Source organism: Giraffa tippelskirchi, chromosome 3 (assembly GCF_054371585.1).
Source record: "Giraffa tippelskirchi isolate mGirTip1 chromosome 3, T2T-mGirTip1v1.2.pri, whole genome shotgun sequence".
Taxonomy (NCBI): Eukaryota; Metazoa; Chordata; class Mammalia; order Artiodactyla; family Giraffidae; genus Giraffa; species Giraffa tippelskirchi.
In genome coordinates this window covers 146,367,639-146,392,107 of record NC_137277.1, presented here as the reverse complement: position 1 = coordinate 146,392,107, position 24,469 = coordinate 146,367,639, and the positions used below count along the sequence as shown (strand labels likewise).

The 24,469-nt window shown below is 36.7% G+C and overlaps 1 protein-coding gene across 1 annotated transcript in view; it reads left to right on the top strand.

Moving 5' to 3' along the window:
* SATB2 (SATB homeobox 2) overlaps nt 1-24,469 on the top strand; it is a 199,157-nt gene that overhangs the window by 4,815 nt on the left and 169,873 nt on the right. Inside the window, exon 3 of the mRNA XM_081577716.1 lies at nt 21,166-21,342. Within this exon, the coding sequence (XP_081433842.1) occupies nt 21,166-21,342 (177 nt within the window). The remainder of the gene's footprint in view (nt 1-21,165; nt 21,343-24,469) is intronic.

Genomic DNA, 24,469 nt, shown 5'->3' with positions numbered 1-24,469 from the left:
TGCCCCCGTCGCCTCTCATCTGCAACTGGTAGCTTCATCTCGAGTTAAAACAAGAAAGTGGTTTACCCGGAGGGTGGCATTTTTTGGGCACTTTGCCACTATGTGCTGAGGTGTTGGCAGGTTTATGTCACAGCCAGCTAACTGTTTCTAGATTTTCCTAGAGAGCTTTTTAGTGATCTAACTCTTTTGCTTTGCCTCAAGAGTGTCTGTTGTAGGGATGGAGTTTAGGTGCGATCGCTTTTACGGACTAATCTTGAATGCTCAGGTTAGACCAAGAGCAAGGGTGTTGATGTTACTTTATTAGTTAGGACAGTGCTTCGAGACAAATGATTAACAACTGGGAGTATTTCCAGCCACTTTATTTTAAGTGGGAAATAAAGAATCCCTGCGAATCTGTCAGGCCCTTAGAGACTTTAATGCTACCGTTTTTAAAAAATAAAGTTTAAAGTTATATGCATTTGTAACTTTGTTATGGAATTATATGGCACAACAGGTAAAAATGGTATAGTGGTCTTATTGGCTACACGCTGTTTTTCTTTCCAATAATTTAGTATTACTTAAAATCTTTTGCAGTGTTTACTACTTAAACAACCACTTTCTTTTAAAGTGGTTAGGGAAAGTAATTTTATGAAGTAAAGATATGCAAGAAATTTAAACACTATTAAAATATTTTGAGGTTTATAGGACATTTCCTTAGTTGTTTTATACATGTAAATACACAGTTCTACATGGCGTGCAGTTTTTTTGTGTTTGACATAAATTACTAGTTTAAAATTTTTTTGCTTCTTAAAGTCCCCCCCCGTAATATTTTCAGTATTAGCCTATATAATGTTACTTTTACATTAGCCTACCTGAAATTAAACAAAACCCTAGGGAAAGTTAGTGCTAAGTTCTTCTGCTCTAAATAGCCATAGTATGTATTTCCAAGTAAAGACGTAATTCAAAATATCCAGTCCCTTTTAAAGAAATTTTATAAACAGACAATAGACAATTTATAAAAGAACTGGCTTTTGGTTTTACTTATTTTGTTATTACTATTTCTTCATTGTAGACATTCAGGATGGTTTGCCTTAGTTCCTTTTATTAATCATCTCCCTTGCGCAGTACTCATTTGCTCAATTTTTAAAGCTTTAATAAAATTATTTGGCCATAGATTTAGGGCTTATGTATCTTTCATTTTAGGGACTTGAAGCAAAAGAAAACTTCGTAGTTTCGTGACTCACTTTTTAGAAATAGTGTTTATAATGTGCTGTCTTGAGACTGAAAGAATAATTTTGGACTTTTGGTACCATTTTTTAGTATATGCATACAAGAAGGAAAAATATATAGTGAACATGATGGGACCAAAGGTGAGATGACACGATAAGTGCTAGTGATGTTGGGTTGAAAAACTTTTAGAAATCCTTGGAGAGGATGTGTTCTCAAAGTGGCCTAATTCATAAGAAAAAAAAAAAAAACCCAAAAACCTGGACTGAAATTTTGGTTTCTTTCTAAACTCACTAAATTGAAAGAAGTCTCTATACATTTTAGAATGTAATGATTAACAATTGTACTTCCCTAAAACAAGTTTTTCTTTCCTTCCTATATCTTACTAAACTGTGAAAGAAACTACTTGATTTTGTTGACCAGGGATACCTTCAATGTAAAATAGTGGTTACTTTTCATATTTTTGGAGGTGATAATTCACATTTGACCACTTATTACAAATTTGATATAGACAAATATGAAGCCTTGGTGAGGAGTAATAAATTTGTTTCAACAAGCTGGTTTAGTCACTTTTTCTGAGCTTTAACTTAATTTAGTAATATCAAAGGTCTCTGCTACTTCCCAAATTGAAAATAAAAATGACATTATTTTGTCTCAATAAGTACCATTTATGATACTTAATAGTAAAGTGGATAAAATAGTTTACATATAGTGGATTTTTAAAGATTTTTTTGTAAAGATTTTACTCTGTAGAACATAATAGATTGAAAAATTTTTCATTTAGGAAGTTTTAATATATAACAACTTAGAATATAACATTTTCAATAGTACAAAGTTTTCTTATTGAATGTTAACGATTATTTTGTGGGTGTTTATATATTGATAGTTTCCAAATGTATATTGAGATACATAATTTTATTTCATTATAACTTTTAATCATGTATATAGATTGGAGAAAAGCAAAGTGTTTTTAAAAATGCACATTCTAAATTTTAAAAATATTTAAGATAATATTTCTATTTAGTGGTTCTTTTATAATTGAAATGATTGGGGGGGAACGTAGAGTATATATAAAATAGATTATATTTCTATTATCCTACCTCTTCTTGTTTAAATTTTCTTTATGAAGCAATATAATAACCCTAGACAACTACAAAAGTATTTATAGCTCTGCATCATTTATTACCATTTTCAGATATACTGCAGTCTTGTCAATGTTGTAAAGATGGCTGTAATATATATTTTAAAAATAGAGCTCAAAATTTGGGAGGATGTATTAGTTAATCTTTAGTGATTCTCTTTCTTAAATAGTCTCTCCCTAAAAATAGGGGAAATCATTAAGTTAATTGGCTGCTCAATAAAATGGCAGTTTATCTTACTGCTTCTGATAAATAGGTGAATAAATGTTTCTGAATGCGTTGGTTGCCATAATAAATTCTGTTGCTGTCACTACTTTTTTAGAGGGAGAGAGAGTTTGCTGTATTTTTTGATGAGAACTAAATGTTTTTTTCAAAAAAAGAGATTATTTTAGTGTCTGGATTTGACTGGATGAGGTGGTAGAAACACTATCACAGGATTCTGTTTTAATAGGGGACTTAGAAGTGTGTTGTTTACAGTGTGGTTAGCTTTAGAAGACTATTAGAAAGTAGATCAATTTTGCTTTGTATTTCTAACACTTTCTAGGCTGTATTTGCTCTTATCTAAGCAGTGTGTTTTGAAGCGTGTATGTAATAAAATATAAGTGCTCAGATATAGATGACAGCTTTTATAGAAGGTCCTTAGGAAAAAAAAAAGGCTAATATCTCTTTAAAAAACATATGAAGGCTGGGAGAGAGTTTAGAGCAAGCAAGAGCACCACGGTGTTGACAGCTTTATATCCCTGCTGGGTAACATTCACTTACTAGAATTGGCGTCCCCTCTCAGCTAGTAATTCACTCCATAAGGATTTTGAAAAAGGATGATTAATGGTGGAGAAATTTATATTCGTGAAATTGTTGATTAAAACTTACAGATCTATTTGAAGATTTAGAAAAAGAAAAGATTATTAAGGATGATGAATATAAGAATCAGATGATCCTTTTACCACCGTTAGCATAAGTACCTAAACTGTTCAGCTGTATGCAGTGCTTCAGCCATGCAACCTACAGCATAAAATGAAAGTGATGCCAATCAAGTTTTCCCGAGGAAGCAAGGCGTTCTGCTTTCCTCCTGGACTGCTGAAAGGCACTGGCCAGTTGTGCCTTAATAGCAATAAATTACTGTGCTTCATTCATTGTTAACACAAGCATTTTCATTTTTTAATGTTTGGCTTAAAGAAGAACTTTCAGACAGCTTTATTTAAACTGAATGAACAGCGCTTGAGTATACCAGATGGTGTATTTGCTGATAGGAGGCATTAAACATCAGAAATCTTTTTGATATTTTCCATTTTCCTTTGAATTTTGATGATTTTTTGTTTTGTTTTGTTTTGGTGTTAAATGTTCTAGAGTTCAAGGGAAAATGTTTAAACACTGGGAATATCTTGCTTTTTTTTCTTTTGGAAAAAAATTAGCTTTTTGGGGGAAAAGTTAGCTTTTAAAACAACCATTTAATTTTGGTGAAGAATTGTCTATTGAAGTTATAACTCTTGGACCCCAAGTAGACCTATTCTTCTTGCTACCGGTCAGCCCTTTCAAGAACATAACTGTCTTGTTGCAAAGGGAAAAATATCATTATGCAATACACGCTGATGTACTCAAATTGGGAAGCAAATGTGATCATGATTGTGGGGCAGGGCCTCATTTAGAGCTGAACACTATCTACAGTGTTAATTATCTGCATGTGGAACATTTCCTTTTCAATTAAAAGAAATGCACTTCAGGTCAGGTGTAGTCACCATAGGAGCACTTGTAGAGAGACATTTTACATTTTGAAAGGAGTGCAGATATGAAAGAGTATAGATACTGACCTATTGAAATGTATAAAATACTTAGAAATTTAAAACATATTGTCAACATAGGCAAAATGGAGAAAACTCATTAAATTCATTGTAACTAAGGATGTACAACATCATTATGCTTGTGGAGAAGACTCATTACTTTAAAAGTGAAAAGATTGTATTTCCCTCTTCCATTCCTTTTTTTTTTTAAGGGTTTAAGGTCTTCTAAATAGAATGAACTTAGGCTTTGGGGTCATCCAACAGTCTTGTATGTCCTCTGTAGTTTTGCTGAGGTAGAAAAATAGCCCTCTCTAAAGTGTTTTCTGTCCTTGGCCTGTTATTAAAATAAAGATATACTTGGTTAAAAAAAATATATGCAATGAAACATACACATTAAACAGAACATAGGGTATCCGCCCCTGAAAGTCCTGAGCATAATTTGATGTTTCAAGTAGTTTTGGAAGCCTTATATTCCATTAGTAGAAACCCACTGACCATTATATATTCAAGATCATCTGAACAAAATATGTGTATATGTGTGTATTGAAACTACATAGATATCCCTTAAGGCATCTGTTTTTTAACCCCTGCGGACAATAGGTAATATCCTCTTTTTCCAGGGGGTTGTGACTAAGAGTATCAGTCTGTACATACTGTATATCCTGTGTTAATTCTTCTCCCCTTGTATGAATGTATGTATATATTTTGCCTACCTATCTATAGGGAAGAAAACAGACTAATTATAATTTATTAAGCATCTAAGAAAATTAATTTTGAGTTATTTTAAAAATGTGGAAATCAGTTTTATTCCAGGCAAGACATAGTAATTATTTGGTGTATCTGACAAGGCAAATCTGGTAAGCATCAAACTTGGTGGTACTACTTTGATAATTTAAAACTCTTTTTTTTCTTCTTTTTTATGATTTAGTACAGAGACAGTTAATATGATATATAAAAAAACACAAATTGACAGAGTTAGATGAATTTCAAGTTGTATTATTTTCTTTGGTCTTTTAAGGATTTTTAAGTTTCTATTGAGATAAAAATGACAATTTCTCATCATTAAAAAAGTTTCTTATAACTAGTAATCTCATATTAGGTGCAAAAAAATATGTACATAGTTTTTTATTTAACTTCTTATTTTGTATTGGGGTGTAGCCGATTAACAATGTTGTGATAGTTTCAGGTGAGCAGTGAAGGGACTCAGCCATACATATACATGCAAAAAGTATATACATAGTTTGCTTTATTTCAGGAAGCCAAACTTTATCTTACATAGCATGTAAATAAATAAAAAGTTATTTATATTTTTATCTAATAAGTAGGCTTTTTAAGAAACCTGTATAACTATATGTGGTCACATAGTAGTTTTACTAGCTTCCTTACATGAATGCTGAGATACAATGGCATTTTGGAACATATTTAAGGATGGAGCATTTGACAAAAGTTGTATGTGTAACAGTTTGTCAGTGAAAAGTGACAAGTGGGAAATGACAAATGAAATGTTGGCATCATCACTCTTTATTTTGATAAAAATGTCTCAATTTGCAGTGATATAATACTGTTTCATATTATTTCATGAGTTGTGTGAGATGCATAACGGGAATTTAGATTTTGTGAACGGAAAATTAGCAGCCCAAACTCTCTTTTCTGAAGCTTTGGCAGCAAGTTCTGCCCCCTCCACAACTCCCCAAGAATAAGAACAGCAGTGAAATGTTGGATCTAACCCATACATTTTAACTTATTATTTTTTGGAAAAAAGGAAAGAAAGAAAGGAAGGAGGGTAGGGAGAGAGAAAGAGAAAAGAAAAGAAAGAGGGAAAGAACTGAAAATGATTTCAAGTAGGAGACCTTTATGTTTAGCTCAAAAAATGAAGAAGAGAGTTTGCCTTTTGTAAATGACTTAAAAATGAATGATTTCCTTCTGCTGACTTTGATTGTATTGGAGCTTTCTTACTTCCAATCACCACTGCTCTCCAGCATTAATTTAGGATGTCAATATGGAAAGCTGTGGATTCCTTTTATTTTAAAGTGCAGTAGAGGTTTGGAAATGTCTATGTGTTAAAAATGGATTTTTATATACAAAGGATTCATTATCCTACTACTTACGGGTCATGTGATAGATGCTTCAAAGTCAAAGTAGACCACCCTGAGTGGAATTGAAGTATGAGTTAAAACAAAAGCCAGTTAAGGACTCACACATTTCCAAAAAAGTACAGATGTGGCCTCTATAGGGTGTTATTTTCTATATTTCTGAATTCAATGATCAACCAAACATTTATTTTCTTCTTTTACATGAAACAAGCCCCACAAGGACTTTATGCTACATAGTATTTATGTAAAAATGTTCTCTGATGGAGTTTTCAAAATCATGGAACTCCATCTATACATATAATTTTTTTTGTTTTCAATTGACACAATTATTTTGCTGTTTATAGCAAATGATTTAAAAATTGTGGTAAAATCAGTATAACTAAGAGGCAGTGAAAGGCTACATCAGAAATTGTTTCTGCAACTTGTCTTTTGCTTCTCATTTGCAGAGTTTTTAATTATTTTAGATTTTTAATTAACCAGCTAAAAATGACCTAATATGGAGTAAATGTGCTGTAGATATGTAATTATGATGATTGGGTTTTTGGTTGTATTTTTTCCATTCTTAATTGATGTGTATACCTTTAAAAATATTAAAAATAAGCTAGTGAATATGATAGTTATTAGTTGACAAATGCTTAAAATGGAAAAAAAAAAATCCTTAATAGAAATTTCCAGAATTTGAACCTTGCAATAAAGTTATGAGCAAATTATGACAGTCTTATATTGTACTAGGAATATTCTTTATATGTGTTTAGAACACATTAAGATAGTAAAACTCTCTGGGGGATATATAGTTCAATTTTGATTGCACTCAGTATTATTACTACTTGCTAGTATGTAAGACAGATTAGTTTCTACCCTTAACTAGTTGCCTTATCACTGGAATTAAGTTCTGTCTTAGCACAGTGGGCTGTTAAACTATAGCATAACATAACAAAAAAGATTTTTTAAAAGTTAAGGAAATACGCTGCAAGCTACTATATATGAAAAGGGGTGCATTTCACACCAGAGTAACTGTTTGGTGCTTACTCATGTTTGTTGCACGGTTATTGAAATGTGCACAGTAGTTCAGTGACTTTCTTTGTTTTATTGAAGAGTTGCACAGATATGAACAAAATTAATAGAGACTCTGGTAGAGAAATTGTTTTTCAGAGCACTAAGATCTGACAGAGGTGATCTGCATCTTTCATAGAAACAATTTTAATTTCGTAATATTAAGCTCATATATCTTCTTATTTCTTTTAAAAATATTTTTTACTTCTTAAAAACAATTTGGCTAGAAAGCAAGTGTATCTGTTCTTTCATAACTGGAGAAGATTGATTTTCAAGTTTCCCGATTATTACCCATATTAAAATTGTTTTTTTTATTGTGCTTGTTCCAGTTATTTATATATACATATAAGAAAAGGAAAAACTGATAGCTTACTAGGAAAATACATTCATATCAAAACTCTTAAAATAGCAATGTTTTCAAAATATTATTATTATTATTATTTTTGGTTAACAGAACAAGAACTTTCTTTAGTCATAACCCAAAGATGCTAACAGAGCAGCATGATAAATGTCTCTTTAAGTGTCGTAGTAAAAGAAAATGACTTGCCTTCTGAGGCAGTGGAGAGTTTATGTTGTTTTGGACCCATTTCCCAAGCAGTGATCGAAAACAGATTACAATAACAATTATACAGTCAGAAGATGCAATATCCATTTCTGCTTTAATTGAGTGAAAGAATAATAAAAACATCATTAAGAAAAATGAGGTGGACCTGTCACACAATGTACCAATTTTTAGTCTTGGAGAAGATGCAGAAAAACTGAAATGCTTTTCACTTACTTTGCTATGTTTATTAGCTAAATTCTGTTTTGGGGAGAGACTGTTTGGTTCTCACTATGCCCTGGGAAGTTCCGAGAGGAGCTCCTGGGTGTAGTTGCTCAGGAGACATGGAAAGTGCTCAATGGTTTGTTTTCACTTAGAGTTTAAGATGGGGAATCACAATTTCTTATATTCTACTTGAAGGAGTAACTGCCTTCTCTCTTTCTCTTTCCCTCTCTCTTTTTCACCTGTGTAAATGGAAATAAACAGTAATGAATGTTTCTCTTGTTACAAAGCCCTGCAAAGTAAGGGTTAGGTGTGGTCCCTGGGCCTGCTGTTCTTCCTCCTCTGGCTGATGGAAGAACAGCCAAGATGCGGGGGGAGAAAGTTGAAGATGAATAATGAACACCCTTATTTTTTCTTGGCATATGTGGCATTGTGGGGGGACCATGTGGACACATCACCTGACAGTCACATAGGTGACATAGACTGTCCTCTGAGATGCATAGGCTTTGGCTGCTGTCTGCAATCTTTGGAACCATTGAATCGATAATCCTTCATACTGCTGAGCCTCTAGCCCTCATTCCCCAGGGCAGCGCTTTCAGCAGCTTGGAATGAGCTGACTGGCAGCCGCTGAAATCGGTGGCTACTGTTCTTTCACTGGAGGCTGTATTTCTTACTCTGTTCATAGAATTGCGTGTGCTTAGAAACTTGGGTGATGACAGTGGAGTTAGCCCAAACAGGGGAGTTAACCCCTGTCGTTGTGGGGATACTAAAACCACAAATGAGGTTGGCCATCAGAGCAGCTGGAGCCCAAGGTTGGACTCAGTTGACAGAGTTAGAGGAGACTATTTGGTTTGTAGCTCCGAGTTTTCTTGGGTTCGATCTTTAAAAACCTTTCTGAGAGTAGCAAAATGAAAGGAATAAGATAGGCAGTAAACCCTTCCTGGTGGAGGTCTCATAATCCCATAACTGTCCAAAGCATAATCCCTTTCAGACTGGAATTTATGTCATACAGCTCAAAAAGCTTCTTTTTTTTTCTTTTTTTAAAATTTCAGTTTAGAAAGTCTAGTTAATAGTGCTTTCATTAAAATACTTTTGTCAGCAAAAGGTTTTTCAGTTTTAACATTTACATAACCTAACATCATTGACGAATGCCACGAGCTTTAAGGGTCTATTAGTGGTTCCATTTTTTCTGGGCTTTATAATTTAAACCTAAACATTAATTCTGGGTGGAACTTGGCATAATGTCTTTTTGCCTTGGAGGGAATTTTTGTTGTACAATAAAAAAAAAAAGCACTGTTTTTTTTTCATCAGTCACCTTCTCCATGTCTCCCCTTCCCTAAGTAAATGGCAGTTAAATAGTCAAGGTTTTAAAAGGGCTTATTTAAATCAAAAAAAGAAGTGATTATTTTAGGTGAATTTAACAATTTTCCATTAGTTCATGTTGCAAACTAGTGCTTTTGATATTAACAAAAAAGATCTGTGAGGTTGATAATTCAGTGAAAATATTTTTCCTTTCTTTCTCTCATACTGAAGTCATGTGACAAGTTTTTTTAATAAAATATATTTGAGGACTCTTGAAACTTACAAATCACTCACCTGTCTTCTTTATTAGAAGCTGAGAGACTTAAAAAATTCTTTATTTTATGTTGCCTGAAATGATAACATTGACTAGAAGGAAAGAAGTTGGGATCTCACTGCTAAGTAAGAAAGAAACAACATTTCCCCAGTATTAGTTATTTTGGAAAGTAAACTTAAACTAGGTTTCTTAAAATGATCTCTTTAATATATAATAATAATACTATGTTAAAGTTGAGTTATCATAGAAATCTGGTAACAAGGTGTTTATGAAATTAAGAAACAAGTGAGGAAACCCTGTGATGATCAGTTTGTCATGATCTGCAAATGAGAAAGGGTTCAGAATGCTAGTGAGGATGCATGCCTGGAAGTAGCTCATGGAGGAGAGTGAGGCTAAACCAGGGTTCTTCTGAAGCTTTGCCAGCTTTCAGCTCACCAGGCTCCATTCAGATAAGATTTTGTCCTGTAGACTTGGAAGATGTGGTACTAGAGGAATGAACACCCTTCGTTATTTAGGGGGTATAAGAGGAGAAAATTGTTCACTGAAATGGAAGCTACTACTCATTTAAGACTCAAGTAAAGGCACTTAATAACGTTGAGCAAGGTGATCCTGATTTTCTTTTTTCTTCTCAGATGAATCTTCAGGTAACATTCAGCATGTACTCTATTTACAGGTCCATTCATATAGTGAGTTTGAGCCTTCAGCACATTTTTACAGCTAACTTATTACCCCTCACCCCTCAACTGGAGCTTACTATTGAAAGTCTGCCAATGCTGTCACAAATGGTCGTTAGTTCCCAAGAGACTTGGAGGAGAAAAAGAACTGAAGGAGAATGCTGTGCCCTTAGTAAGAGCCATTTTGCTGCACATGTTTTTTGGCCGCCATGGTGAAACCATCTAGGCGCCGACCTTCATGTTCAGGATTGATACCACACACTCTCCTGTGAAAATGTATAGAATTCCAATTAGCCCAGGGTCAGAGTATAAATGTACCTCTTTTCACACTGTTCCAAGTGGTTAGTGGAAAACAAACTGCAAAGTAATTCCCTCAGCCCCCCAATAAAAAGATTTATAGCAAAATAATTCTCAGCCGAATAGTGGGACTGTTGTAGGTTTGCGTTTGATATTTCTAAGACTGAAATACAGTCCGTGTACCCAAACTAAGCATTTATTGTAAACAAGTTAACTGCCGAGAGCTTATATTCTGTCAAACATAATTATATTGAAGATTGATGTATAGCTTGAAAGCGAGTTAGAGGGAGACAGTGCTTTTCAAGCCAGGAAGGCTTCTGAGATGCAGCGCTTTTCTTCCTTTGATGTGAGTCAGTGAAGTCGTCTTTCTCACAGCCAGCCTCTCATGTATATAATAAACACAGGCTTGCTCTCTGAAAACATATCTGGTTGTCGATCCTACTCCTGCTAGCAAAGTAAAGAAATGAACCCGTATTCATGGAACCTGTTAGGTAGAGTTTCTTTTGTCATCTTTATCTAGATCTGGGCAGCGGTGGCGCTGAGATAGTCTCTGTCAGGATGGCAGGCAGGTGAGGAGTGCACCCACAAGCCTTCACCTAAACCTGCACCTCTGAATTAACCTCCGAAACAACCCCTTTCTCCTTTAAGGCTGATTTCAAAAAAGAGCCTTTGACTTGTCTTTCTGGTAGTTTGTTTTGAGCCTGTGAGATGAGACCTATTTTAAAATTGTGGCCTCTCAAGGGACAGGGAGAAACTACACTAATATGCTTCATTTTGTGGCTCAGAAATTGTTCTTGAGTTAAATAACTTGTGAACTCAGGGAATCTAGGAAGAAGGAAGAATGAAATCTTTCTGAAGTTGGGATATTCCATATCTGGGATTAACCCCAATCTAAAACGGTGCAGTGCTCTCCCATGGTTTTTGTGCTTTAAGAAAGGTAGAAACATATATATTTTCTTTAGGATAAAGGTTTATAACTTTTTTTTTTCCAGGAGACAAATCACTTTGGGCTTTTGTGGCACTTGTCAAAGATAGTTAAAAATGGAATTACACTCCTCCTATGATTGGGTGATATCCTTTGGATAACATTAAGAATGAAGATAAGAGTTTCAGTGGATGTACATTCAGGAGCTGAAATAGTCTCTTCGGTTTTATAATATCAACCTTAATATTGCCTTTGGGAAATGATCTAAATTATAAAGAGATGTCTTAGAATCATAAAATGAAAAACAATATACTAGTTTTTTCCGTTTTGTTTTCCTTATTTAAGTAACTACTATAAATTACACAGGTACATATATGCTTAAAATATGTTGTATGGAAAGTATTCCATCAGTGGGGATCTGAGTTTCCCCAGTCTGTATGCTGGATTTTATTAACTTCATTTCAGTCACAATAATAATATCCTATGTACTGCAATCTAGAGAGCTCAGTGTCCCCTTAGGGAACTGCAGAATACACAGTATGATTTTGACTTTCTTGCTCTCTCCTCCTATTCTTTTCTTTTTTACCTCCCAGTGTTAGCCGTTTCAAGGACCTGGTTGCTATTACATCTCAGTGGAGGCATTTGTTGGGTACAAGAATGAGAATGGCTTTTAGTGGTTGGGAAAGGATGGTAATGGCTGCCTGTCTGTTTAAGCTCGGCTTTGTGAAGTCTGCATTCATTTCACAGTGACGATCTTTACACACTTATTAAATATCTGTATACGTTTTGCTGTTTGAACCCTAAACATAGATATAGGGCAGCAGGATTTTTTTCTTGTAAGGGAGAAAGCCTTTTATTTTTCACTATAAAAACTTTACCTTTTCAGGTTTTCATTTGATAAAAATCTCTCCACTCTAGTATGATTTCCTTTGGGGCTTTGCACTAGTGTTTGATCTCAATTTTTAATAATTTTGGTGAGTTAAACTCCCCAAAGAAAACATGCTTGTGCTCTGGAATATTCCCACTATAAATCTGGGTAGTCTTGTCTTATTGAGAGCCAAGTGCTTGATTCCTTTATTAATTCCTTGCTAGAGAACCTCAGTACAGTTAACCTCTCCTTAACACTACACTGGAGAAATTAATCAAAGATTTTTTAATTGTTAAATTAGATAAAATAACATTTAGGCAGAGCTCAAAACCTGTGATGATGAAGCAAATGTTAGTTTGCTAACAAAGATAATTTTTACTGACTCCTTTTTTCACTCCTGGGGCTCTGAGTTGCAAATAGCTTTTCCAGAGAGGAAATAAGAATGAAGGGAGTGGCAAATACATCTCTAGTTCAATACTATTTTAAAAAATTACCTTCCCAGAAACCTCCAGAATAAAATTTTACTAAATGGAAGACAGAGATCCTGATGTTAATGAATTGTGGTACAGTCATTTTAACATGCTATTGAGTCTCAAGACTTACTAGTATATGCATTTCTAACCCAATATGAAAAAACCTGAAGAATTTAGTTTTGAGCTGGGGGATCCTCACACAGTGTGCCATATGTTTGAACTCTTCTGTGATACCCAAACTTGCATATTCGACCTTTATTCTTTTCTTAAATTTTGTTTTGATTCTGGGATCGGTAAACATTTTATCTCTCTGTAGTTACTACACTTAGAAAAGATGCTGCTGTCCTTCAGTGCAGGACGTGGGTAGGATTGCAGATAAGATGCCCTCCGGGCTCTAGAGTGTATACAGTCACAGGGCAAGGTGCTGTGAGCCAACAGAGTCCTGTGCCAGTCGACTGGGATGCCTTTGTGGTGATAAACCAACAATTTCTGAAGGCAGTGGTCGTGCAGGGCCCTGTGATCTGGTGTGTTTCCCTGGAGAACATGGAGTAAGTTAACTCCTGGATCCATGTGTGCAGATCCTTTCCTAGAAAGGATTCCTTGTCTGCTGATGCTGAATGCCATGCAGTAGAGCCAAAGTGACGTGGACCAGTTAGATGGCTGAGGAGTCATGGGGTTTCCAGAACCGACACTGCCTATTAATGGTGGTTATTAATGTCTAGGTGCAATTAGCAATTTGCTAAAATGAATGAACATTTCTCTTGGGTCTGCTGCAGGTCATTCTGGAGGTGGAAGGGGGAGCGGGAGGGTGAGGACTTATCTAAGACCGGTCCTTGTTGGAGAAGGAAATGGCCAGCCTCTCGTTCACTGTAACTGGACATTCTTGACATCTGGGAATTTAGTTCCTTGGATCAGGCTTGCTGTGGCTGTGTTCCCAGGTGGAGCTCAGAAGTTTTGGTTTAGATAAGTAGCTACATTGTGCCTCCTGCATGCCTATGAAGTCCTGTTTTGCAGACGGCCAGGCCAAGTTGATCCTGCCACCGCATTTCTGGAACTGAAGTGTATCGAGAGTCCTGGAGTTTTCCTTTAGCCTTCAGATCTGATTTGAGGTTGAATTGTGGCCTCTCAGTTTGGGGACAGGCCTGGAATCAGAGATCTGGAAGACCAGAAAACTCATCTCCCTTCCCTACCACTTTAAACCCAATATGAGCCTTTGAGGTGATAAGTGAGAGGACCAGAGCTTACTTGGCCAGCCCTACCCCCGGCCTATTTTTTGTTCTTATCTTCCAAAGTTAAGATCTGCCCCAGGGGCTGTAAAGTAGTGTCTGGTTTTACTAGAGAGAATTCTGAAAATAAAATACTTCTTGATAGTCTTACCTTCTCCTCACCTCCATACAGAGGAAGTGGCACCGATGAGCTTTATAGGTGAAACTTTAGTTGGAGGTCTAATTTTGAATTCTAAGCAACTGGGTCATAGATGAACAGGTCATGCCCTTAGAGTAATTATTTTGCTTTCCCCATAATTGTAGGATTGACTGGTCCTCTACCTGTGAACGACCAGGACTTTCAGCTGTCTCATCTCTATCTTGCCTCCTGTTTCCTCTTTGGGAAGTGTTAAAAACAAAACCAACAGCAAAAACAAATGAATTGATCCTTCTAAGAATCTTTAGTTGACAAGCAAAAGACAGAGAGGAGCTTTGGAAAGTGGAGCAGTTTAGGGGAGCCTGGAGGACCTCTGTGCCACCTATAGGTGGCTCCTTTGCCCCCAGATGATTTTACTTGCCCTCCTAATACTGGTTTCCAAGGTGACACTAGTCATAAAGAATCCACCTGCTAATGCAGGAGATGCAAGAGAAGTGGATTCAATATCCGGGTCTGGAAGATCCCCTGGAGGAGGGCATGGCAACCCACGCCAGTATTCTTGCCTGGAGAATCCCATGGACAGAGAAGCCTGGAGGGCTACAGTCCATAGCATTGCAGAGTCGGACATGACTGAAGCAATTTAGCATGCACACATGTACATAGCATGCACGCTAATACTGGTGAAAACATGTTTTTCTTTATTACCTTACCTGAAGATCTTTCAGCTGGAAGTTAATATGGGCTACAGTATACTTCTTTAACAATGAAAATATATCTGAGGAGATTAAGAGACTACCAAACCATTCAAATTGTCAAGTGTTGCGTCTTTTTATCTATTAATCTCTTTGGAATTTCAGCTCCTGGGTGAGTGGGCGGCTAGAGTGGAATGTGGAGCCTGGGGCCACCAGAGCTCAGGAGTTTGGTCCCTGGGAGTTGAGAGTAGGAGCAGAAAAGAGGGGAGTAGGGAAGACACACTTGATCCATTTTGAAATTTTTCCTGGGACCCCAAGAAGGTGGTGTGGACACCCTCATCCTTTCTGTTTCTGGTTGCAGTTCTTGGCACTCAAACTTGCCTTTATTGTTTCAGGGTGGAAGGAAGCATCTAGAGGTTAATATTCGCGAGACTGTGTGTGCTTGTGCCTATATGAGAAACAGAGACAGAGAAGGGGAGGATATGAGGTTTTAGAGCAAGTAAACAGTAGTTTTGTGTTTCTGGTAAATTTGCAGTAAGAAAAGATAGTTGCCCCTACCCCCACCCTCCTCCCCAGTCCTCTGGAAGCCCCTGTGTTGTTCAATTGGTTTCCCTGGTGGAATTTGTTTCAGTATTTCTGCGGATCTGTGATTTATTGATTGTGGTAGTTGCTGAGGGTGATGCTTTACTCCTGGCTCAGTTTTATACAAAGAACAGATGTAGATGCAAGGCTCTGCCCTAAAGCCTTTGTGATCTTCAATTAGCCCAGGGGCCTTCTCAGGTAATAGAACCTGATCTACTGCTGCCCCCAGGGAAGGGAGAAGGCCCTGTGGCTGCCTTTCTTCTGGAAAAGGAGCCCTTTGAAAGAGGGGAGGAAAAAGGCTGACTTCCTATCATCTCAGACTGGCTTCTGTCATTCAGGCGGCAGGCTCAGGAATGAGGGTGGATCCAGCAGGTGAAGGGACTGAGGAGGATCCCGGAGGCTCTGCTCACCCACACTGGAGAAGGACCCATTATGTGAGCCTTTCTTAGTGAGTGACCGAAGGGCAGGGTCTGTGTTCGGTTTCTCCTCTGCACCCATGTCAATACCCTGAAATGCAGTAGGCTATTGAAAGTTGAATTCACTTACAAATGACATGGGTTACCCATTGGACACAACAAGTGGTGAAGGGTCCTTTACTGAAAGGTCACACATTGATATTTCTGTGGGTGTGGGTTTTGGAGTGTTGTTTTTAACACCACCCACCCCCCCAAGAATGCTGCATGCTTGAGATTTAAAGTTGGCTAACTGGAATTGTTCTATTCTTGCTTCTCTGGGTTTCTTTGGACATCATACTGAATTTTCCTATAGTTTCAGATTCCTCGTTTATCAGATGAGAGTAATAATAACCCTTTCACAGGGTAAACAGGGAAGAAACAAAGGTAAGTATGTATGTATGAGTTAGGAGTTGCCCTGCAGATGAGAGTATCATTTCGTGTCCCAGCTCTCCCAGAAGACACTAGAATCCTGCTATCTAGACCTCTGCCTCTGGACCTTCTTTCATCTTTCACTGTTAGATCCAGCACATTAAACAGTATTTGTTCCTCACATTCATGCCTGTATCTTGTCATTTCCTGAGCACTTTAGATTTTGTTCTCTGAAATGAAGACAAAAAAAAGTCTTTCTTTTATTAAAGAAGTTGGATTAATATAGTTAGGAGTGAAACAATAGCCTACAATTTGTTCAATGAAACAGGGAAGATACCACGTTAGATATTGGAGTTTAACCAAGAGTACATCTGTCCTCAAGTCTCTTCAGATCTGGAACACAGAGGAGAGATAAGTGACAATGGCACAATTGTCCTGCTAATCAGGTTGTGGTGTATTTATCCTGGGTCAGAAAAACCATTGTATATTTTGGTACTTGGCAGATTGCTTAGAGCAGCTTTGTCTGATTGAAATGTAATAAGAGCCACATGTATAATTTTAAATTTCTTGTAGCTTCTTTTAAAAAAAACGGTTAAAGAAACAGATGAAATCAATTTTAATAATACATTTTGTTTAACTCGGTGTATCCAAAATATTATTTCTATATTCAATTAATAAAAATAATTTTTTGAGTTAAATATAACTCTTTTTTATTTTTGGTATTAAATTGTTGACACTGAGTGTGTATGTCACACGGCACATCTCAGCTCAGGACCAGTCAGCATTCAAGTGCTCTGTCACTGCGTGTGGCTAGTGGCTCCTGTATTGGACAGGCAGTTTTAGAATATTAAGTGTGGTGCTTTTAACACTTTCACCCTTTTGCTGTGGAGCATGGTGAACATGTTAAGCCTTTAAGCATCTTAATTAGGCCATTCAGTGATTACTGGTATGATTTTCATTCTGAAGAAATGCTTTTCAGGAAGTATCTTGAGCCTTGATGGTGGACCCTGAAAAAAATTATTGGTCTCTTTTTTTCCTCTGTAAAGTGGCGTTAATACTGATTTTTAAAAAACCAAATGGATTTCATTATTGGAGGGCTATTTGTCAGACCATTTAACTATGTTACATTGTTTAATTCTCACACCATTCTAGGATGTAGATATTATTTACATTTTAGCTAGGAGGAATTCCAGCGTCTGAGAGGTCAAACAAATTACTCCCACAGGTTAGTAATGACAGTGGCAGGACTTCACTCCGTCCTGGCTCAAAGCAGCCATCTCCCCACATGTCTGTGTTTGCAGGGCTGTGGTAGCGAAGATCAGGTTAACTCTCTATAATGATGCACACTTCCTCGGAAATCATGTCATGATGAAAATGGCAATTTGAGCATCATAACTAATAACAATTGGGAAAATGCGTTTTTCTAGTAGAGAGAGTCCCATTGCTTATTTTACCTCTGTGACAACAGAATTAACCATTTATCCCAATTGTCAGAAGAGCTCTTAATTTTTAGCAAATGGCTAGGGCTGTGTGCCTGTCCTCTAGATTAAACCACTTGCTTACCTCCTGCAATTATAAAAGGCTTAGCGAGGCTTACAATCAAAAGGTTCAAAGTTCTCTACTTGATCATCTGGAGATGGTCTGTGCTATAATAAAAGAAAAATAATGCCATAAGCTCTAGGTATAGGGTGAGGACAACAGTGTCTTTCTTTTTCTTCTTGATCATTTCTAAATTTTGTTATAAATGCATCTTAGTTTTACATTGCTATTATTGTTTTATTGGGACTTTTAACTCTGCCCATTTTTATTTTTTTGAAGTGCTTGCCACATGCTCTCACTATCCTTTCATCTGTTGTCACTTTTTTTCTTTTTGTTTTCTCTTTTGCCTGGAGCAAATTGGGTGATCAAATGAATAAATATATATATATATATTTTGGTACATATATCTACTCATCCTTTCATAGTTTTCTTTCCTAGGAATTTGCTGTGTTTTAAACGTATACCTTAATTTTCTCCTTCCCTACATTTGACCTCAGTTGTACTGTTTTACTAGTTTTCATTTCTCTTGTCATTGTCACTAGTAACTGCATCTATTTTTCCTGCCTTCCTCTTCTTTTGTAAAAATTGCATTTCAGTGTAAAGATTTCATCATTATTTTGATTGATCTAATTCTACTAAAAAGGTACATTTTTTCTAGTGGTTAAATATAACCTGTTTATGATAGCTTTTAGTATCACATGTATATGTGCTTTTAGAACAGATTCTGTTATCATATACTTCTGATTAATACTGTTTTGTTTTATAAATGTCCTTTTTTTTCTTCTTTTTTTGAAAGTAGGCAATGCCTGTGAGGGACAAGTACTTGCTTTTTGGTTGTGAGCAGTTATTGCTGTCATGTCAGATAACAATTTGCTTCCTTCAGTCACTGAAATAAAATATTTAGGGAATATTTTGATCATTGACATTAAAAAAAAATAAATCTCAACTTGGTATAAATCTTTGTGCTTTAGTATTGCATTTCATCTCTAACTCATGAACTCTTAATATTATTAAAAAGTTACTGGGGTCTTAAGTTTTTTCAGATGACCATCCACTTGAGGAAGATTTGTGGTTGCTAAACCAATGGCTGCATGATAGGTTATGGAGCAACTGGATTCATTTAAAGGTCTTATCTGTGATTTCCAGATGTGTGACACTTAGATGTTGACATTAGGAACTGCCCATGGATTTTCAGCACTGAAACTTATGTACACACAGGTATTAGTGATGAAGTAGCTTATGGCACCGCTGACTACATGGCCCTATGTGTGCATACAGTTAAATCATTAAAAATAGAAATCAACCTGCTTCCTTGAACAAAGATCATTTACCAGTATGTAAGAGTTAAAAGGTCTAAATGGAGGCTACTCGGTGCTGGTAAGGACTCTCATGAATGGATCCTATAAAATGCCATTATGTTTGCTTAGGAAGATTTTACAACACTTTTCAACTGCACTGAGGGTACGAGCAGGGGCAAGCTTGTTTTCATTTGTATCACCAGAGCCATGGGGTATACCTGGCACACAGCAGGTATTCAGGGAACAAAAGTTGGATAAATGAATGACCACTGAGATAATTTGGAAGAAATATAATTTATATTATTCACTACATGTCTTACAAGCAATTGGGAATAAACTGGGCATAAGTAAATAAGCATTTGATATGACAGTGCTGATCATAATTAAAAAAAATATTTTGTAAGGCACTATGTGGCTAAGCTAAATTCTCTTCTTTGTCTAAAATAATGTCTGCCCCACCCTTATTTCCTATGTTCCATAAATTGATACCATGGATGGTATATGGGCAGTGGACAATAATGCTTCTTTGTTGTTCTTAGGAGTGAATACTAAGTTAATAGTTGTGTCAGGTATGGTGTGGTGTGACTTGTTAGTCTGTTGTGCAGGCTTAATAATAATTACCATGATCTTTAATGATAACAATTCTTAATGAGTATTATTATTGTTAATAATGATTATATTTAATAATTACATCCAATACTTATTATCTTTAATAATAATAATTAGCACATGGGAACTGGTGTCACCATTGTATTATCTTTAGAAGAAAAATCTAAATCTGTGACCTGGTAGTTTGCAGAATGTCTGCTCCCACCCTCTGCTTTCCAGGTCAGAGTGAGTGAGGAAGCTTCCAGGGTCCAGGCAACAGAGAGAGGTTTCTAGAGAAACTTCTATGCATTCTGTGTGTCAGAGGTCATTTTACACAGGTCTTATTTTTATTGTGAAATGCTGTCACCATGAGCAGTTGATCTTCTACCTCCCCCTTCATAACTTTTAATTTTCTTGCAGATCCTTACTCCGTAACATACTAATTTATGTGAATTACATGGGGCAGAGTCCATGTTTATTACTTGTATGTTGGTAAAACTTTGATCTTCTTTTGTCATGGCTGTGTTTAGATTTAAATGCCTGTATGACTTTTTTTTAAATAAAAAACAGTTTATAAAAAAATCTTTAGTGAATTAAACATTTTTTAGCTTTTCACACATTGATACAAAGCAGAGAAATACTTCAGTGACAACAGATTTCAACAGATTTTCAACTACACTAATTTGCTTTACTCTTTGGGGTAGTTTACTTCTTTGAAAACACAAGCCGAGGTATTCTTTTCCAGCGGTAACTGGTGTTAACATATAAAATAGTAATTTTTTTTACAAGACAAAGTTTCATATTTGTATGCAGATTTTGATGTAAATTAAATGTGAGTTAGGACTTGCGTGAGCAGAGTATTTTCAGGTTAGTTGATGGCCTATTTAACAAGATTTAGAAACATAAAAGATACAAGAGGAGTTTCTTTTAAATTCCTATTGATTTTCTTGTACATATTCACAGAATAGCTTAGGGCCTCAAATCAAATATGCTTCCCTCCTAGGTGTCTTACAATATTTCTAGACAAAAGCACATCTGATCTGAAAATACTGGTCTCATTAATAGCTGATGATAAGACCACAGACATGAGGATGCTAAAGACAGAAGGTCTCCTTGATCTCACTTACGTGCTGGCTATGAACTTGAGGTTTTTCAGTCAGGAGACCTCGATGGAGACACTCCACTTTTTAGTGACTAGAATGTGAGTGCTTCTGTCACTGCTTGGGGCAGTTCTGCTGCAGTCTGATAGTAATAATGAAGGGGAAAAAAATCCACAGCTTTCCCATTAGGCCCATCCGACTAAGAGGCTTGTTTAATCCAAGCCACTGTCAATCACAGATGAGTGACTTTTATAACTGTCTCTTCCCTTCTTATGATGGTGACTGAGATTTGCTTTGTAATGTTTGTGTTTTGCTCTTGAATTTTGTCCCTGCAGGTTTGATGATTCCTGTCTTTTGTGTGGTGGAGCAGTTGGATGGCTCTCTTGAATATGACAACAGGGAAGAGCATGCTGAGTTCGTCCTGGTTCGCAAAGACGTGCTTTTCAGCCAGCTGGTGGAGACTGCGCTCCTGGCCCTGGGCTACTCCCACAGCTCAGCGGCGCAGGCACAAGGTATTCTCCCATCGCATTCTCCTCCCCATGCCGCGGGCCTGTCATGATTTGAGGAAGAGTGTGTGCCCCGAAATAATTCTCCAAACAGGGATTGGAGGAGAATGGTCACATTTAGCATCTTTCCCAAACAGTAGACAGAAGAATGTTTCATAGAGAATCTTGTTCTCTGGTTGCTTTGGGAAGCATTTGACCAGCACCTCTAGAGCCACCAAAATCATTTCATTTTGCCGTTTGCATTTCAAAGTGGTCATCATAGAGTTTTGTTTTGTTTTTTTATTTTTGCATTGATAGCTCTCTTATTTTCTCTAAGTCCCTAAATCGGTATTCTCAGAGTACTCAGACATTTGACTCCTTACTTATCCAAACTTTAATATGTGATTTATGAGCTTTCAGTTTTCTAAGTTTATTCACTGCTTTGGGCCTGCAGCTTTTGTACTTTATGATCAGCTTTTAGTTAAACAAACAAAAAAAATGTATGCCTCTCATATACTGTACTTTCGTATCTTTTAATACCTTTCTGTAGTTCTGATGTGGTCCAGTCATTTAAAAAATGCTCAGTGTCTTTGTGCTCAATTCATTTTACTGATTTAATTAAATATTAAATTTGCTTCATTATTTCAGTGTGAATTGTACAGCACCGGGGACCCCACTGTGAACTGGTGTTGCCCATTCTTTTATGCCAAATAATTGACAAAACAAATAACAAAAATACCCCAAACCTGAAGAATAGAAAAATAAATTTTTGACCCAATAGAATGATGTTTGTTTTTTAGCCGGAATGATTGAATTGTATAGATTATGATGATGGCTATAACTAAAGGACAGAAGCATGTGACTGCCTGGTTTTCTTCCATATATTAATTTCTGTCCTTACTTAACATTTGTGTATGTGCTATCGATTTTTGCTACTTTTTCAAATGAATTCCTCCTCATATACTTCCTAAGAACTGTTAGTCCAATCCTCTATTTATTTAGAGAAGGAAACGAGGGATTAAGCAGTTTATAAAAAGTTACAAATATGGTGACCAAGGACATGGGATTTAAATTCCCAAGCTCTTGACTCTGATTTTGTAAGCAGATTATTACTTTTAAAATTTTTTAAAAATTAAATATTCAAATTGTATCTTGGTTCTACCATCTGAAACCAACCCATCTACAGGAGATCAGGACTGTTTTCCCAGGGCTATGGGTTACTGTGAGTTGAAGTGCATGCTGAATCCCTGCACTTGGCCTGTCCGGGTGCAGCGATACATACAGCTGAATCGTGGAGTCCACTGCTTTCAAAGCAGCGTGATAAAGGATGATTCATTTCCTTCTTGTGTGAGGGATTCAAGATTTGATCCCGAGCAAATTGCACGCTGGGCACCATTGCTTTTATTTCATGCTATGTGCCCAAATGAAAGAAAAGAATCCCCCCTTCTTCCCCCCCATAAACTTTTCATGCCATTTTAGGGATATTTTTCTCTGAATGTAAAGGTCATTGTATCCCACTGCTTGCATCCTGGCGTGCCAGCTTCCTGTTTGACAAGGCTATCCATCTCAGTTAGCACGGCTGCTCAACGCGCCGTGAGCTCACATGTGGAGCACAGAGCACTAAGTGGCCAAGATTTGATTTCTGGCACATGCTCAGGGAAGGGGCTCTCAGGAAATTTGCACGAGGGAGCCACACGGTTCCATTCAGTGATGTGGACTGAGAGTTCTACTCACCAAGATGAGATCCACTAGCAAGAAATATGGTCCATGGTGGAGGGTTAGAGAGGAAAAGAGCCAAAAGCGAATATTGGCTTCCCCAAAGTTTTTGAAAATGGTGGTTAAACATGACTAAATATTGCACTTTGTAAAAGTTGAATCAGTATCCTGAAGGTGCTCTAGATTGCAGATATAATTTATTTTGTAGGTAAATGAAGGTATTATCTCTAGGTCCTGTACTATAATTTCACAGAGGGGAAAAAAAAAATCACAGTTCATTTATTTTATTTTAAATTCGATTGCTAATCTCTGTTTTGGGCAAATGGAAAAACTTAGAATTATTTATTTTGAAATAAATGTATTAGATCTTTGTTGTCATTCAGATCATCATGTGTGCAGTTTGTGGCACATTTATTAATATTATAGACCAAAAAATGCATGATAAGACAGATCATTCTCGTGCTGGAGAAACAGCAGAGCAGGAGGAAGCTAGAAAAGGAGGCAGAACAAAATGTGATTGGATATTCAAAGCCTGAGGTTTTATATGTCTAGTTTTCTGTTTTGTTCTGGTTTTGTTTGTTTGTTAGTTTAGGTAATTCCCTCAAGATGGAGAAGTCATTGGGTGACCTCCTAGCAAATGCATTTGTGGCAGAGAAACTGAGTGTTTCTGAACTTCTTCTTCCTGTGTTGGAGAAGTTGGGCCAAACTAAACTGCAGGGAGAGCTGGTTTCTTGAGTCTATTTTTACAAATTTAGACTCTTGAGACATGATTTTTCATTTTGACATGGCCAGAAAAGAGCTTCAGTAATTGAGTTAGAATAGTATTCAGCTTGTCTTTAAAAGAGAAAATACATCAGCAATGTTGTTATTTTTGAGTGGCACTCACGTTCCAATGACAAGGCAGCATACCCATGCTCTTGTAAGCATGTTGTTGTTGTTGTTGTTTAGTCACTCAGTTGTGTCCAGCTCTTTGAGACCCCACGCACTGTAGACCACCAGTCTCCTCCGTCCGTGGGATTTCCCAGGCAGGAATACTAGAGTGGGTTGCTCTTTCCTTCTCCAGGGGATCTTCCAGACCCAGGGGTCGAATCTGTGTCTCCTGCATTGCAGGTGGATTCTTTACCGCTGAGTCATCTGGGAAGCACTCTAGGGAGCATAGCATAGTCAGTTTCTTTTTCTGAGAGGTCATTCCCTCCAGGTGAGCTGAAGTTTTATTAATAAAGAATATTTTCTTATAAAGGATGGTAGAAAGTCTACTAAAATGTAATTCAAGGGTTTCTAATCCAACCCCTCCCCTCCCCATTTTACAGAAACCGTTTTTATTTGAAACCAGATATTTGGACCCGAGAGGATAAGAAGACAAGATAATGTCATAAGCCATGGGCATTAGGCTTTTTGTTGACCCAAACCCTCCAGTTTCCCAGAACATATGCCATTA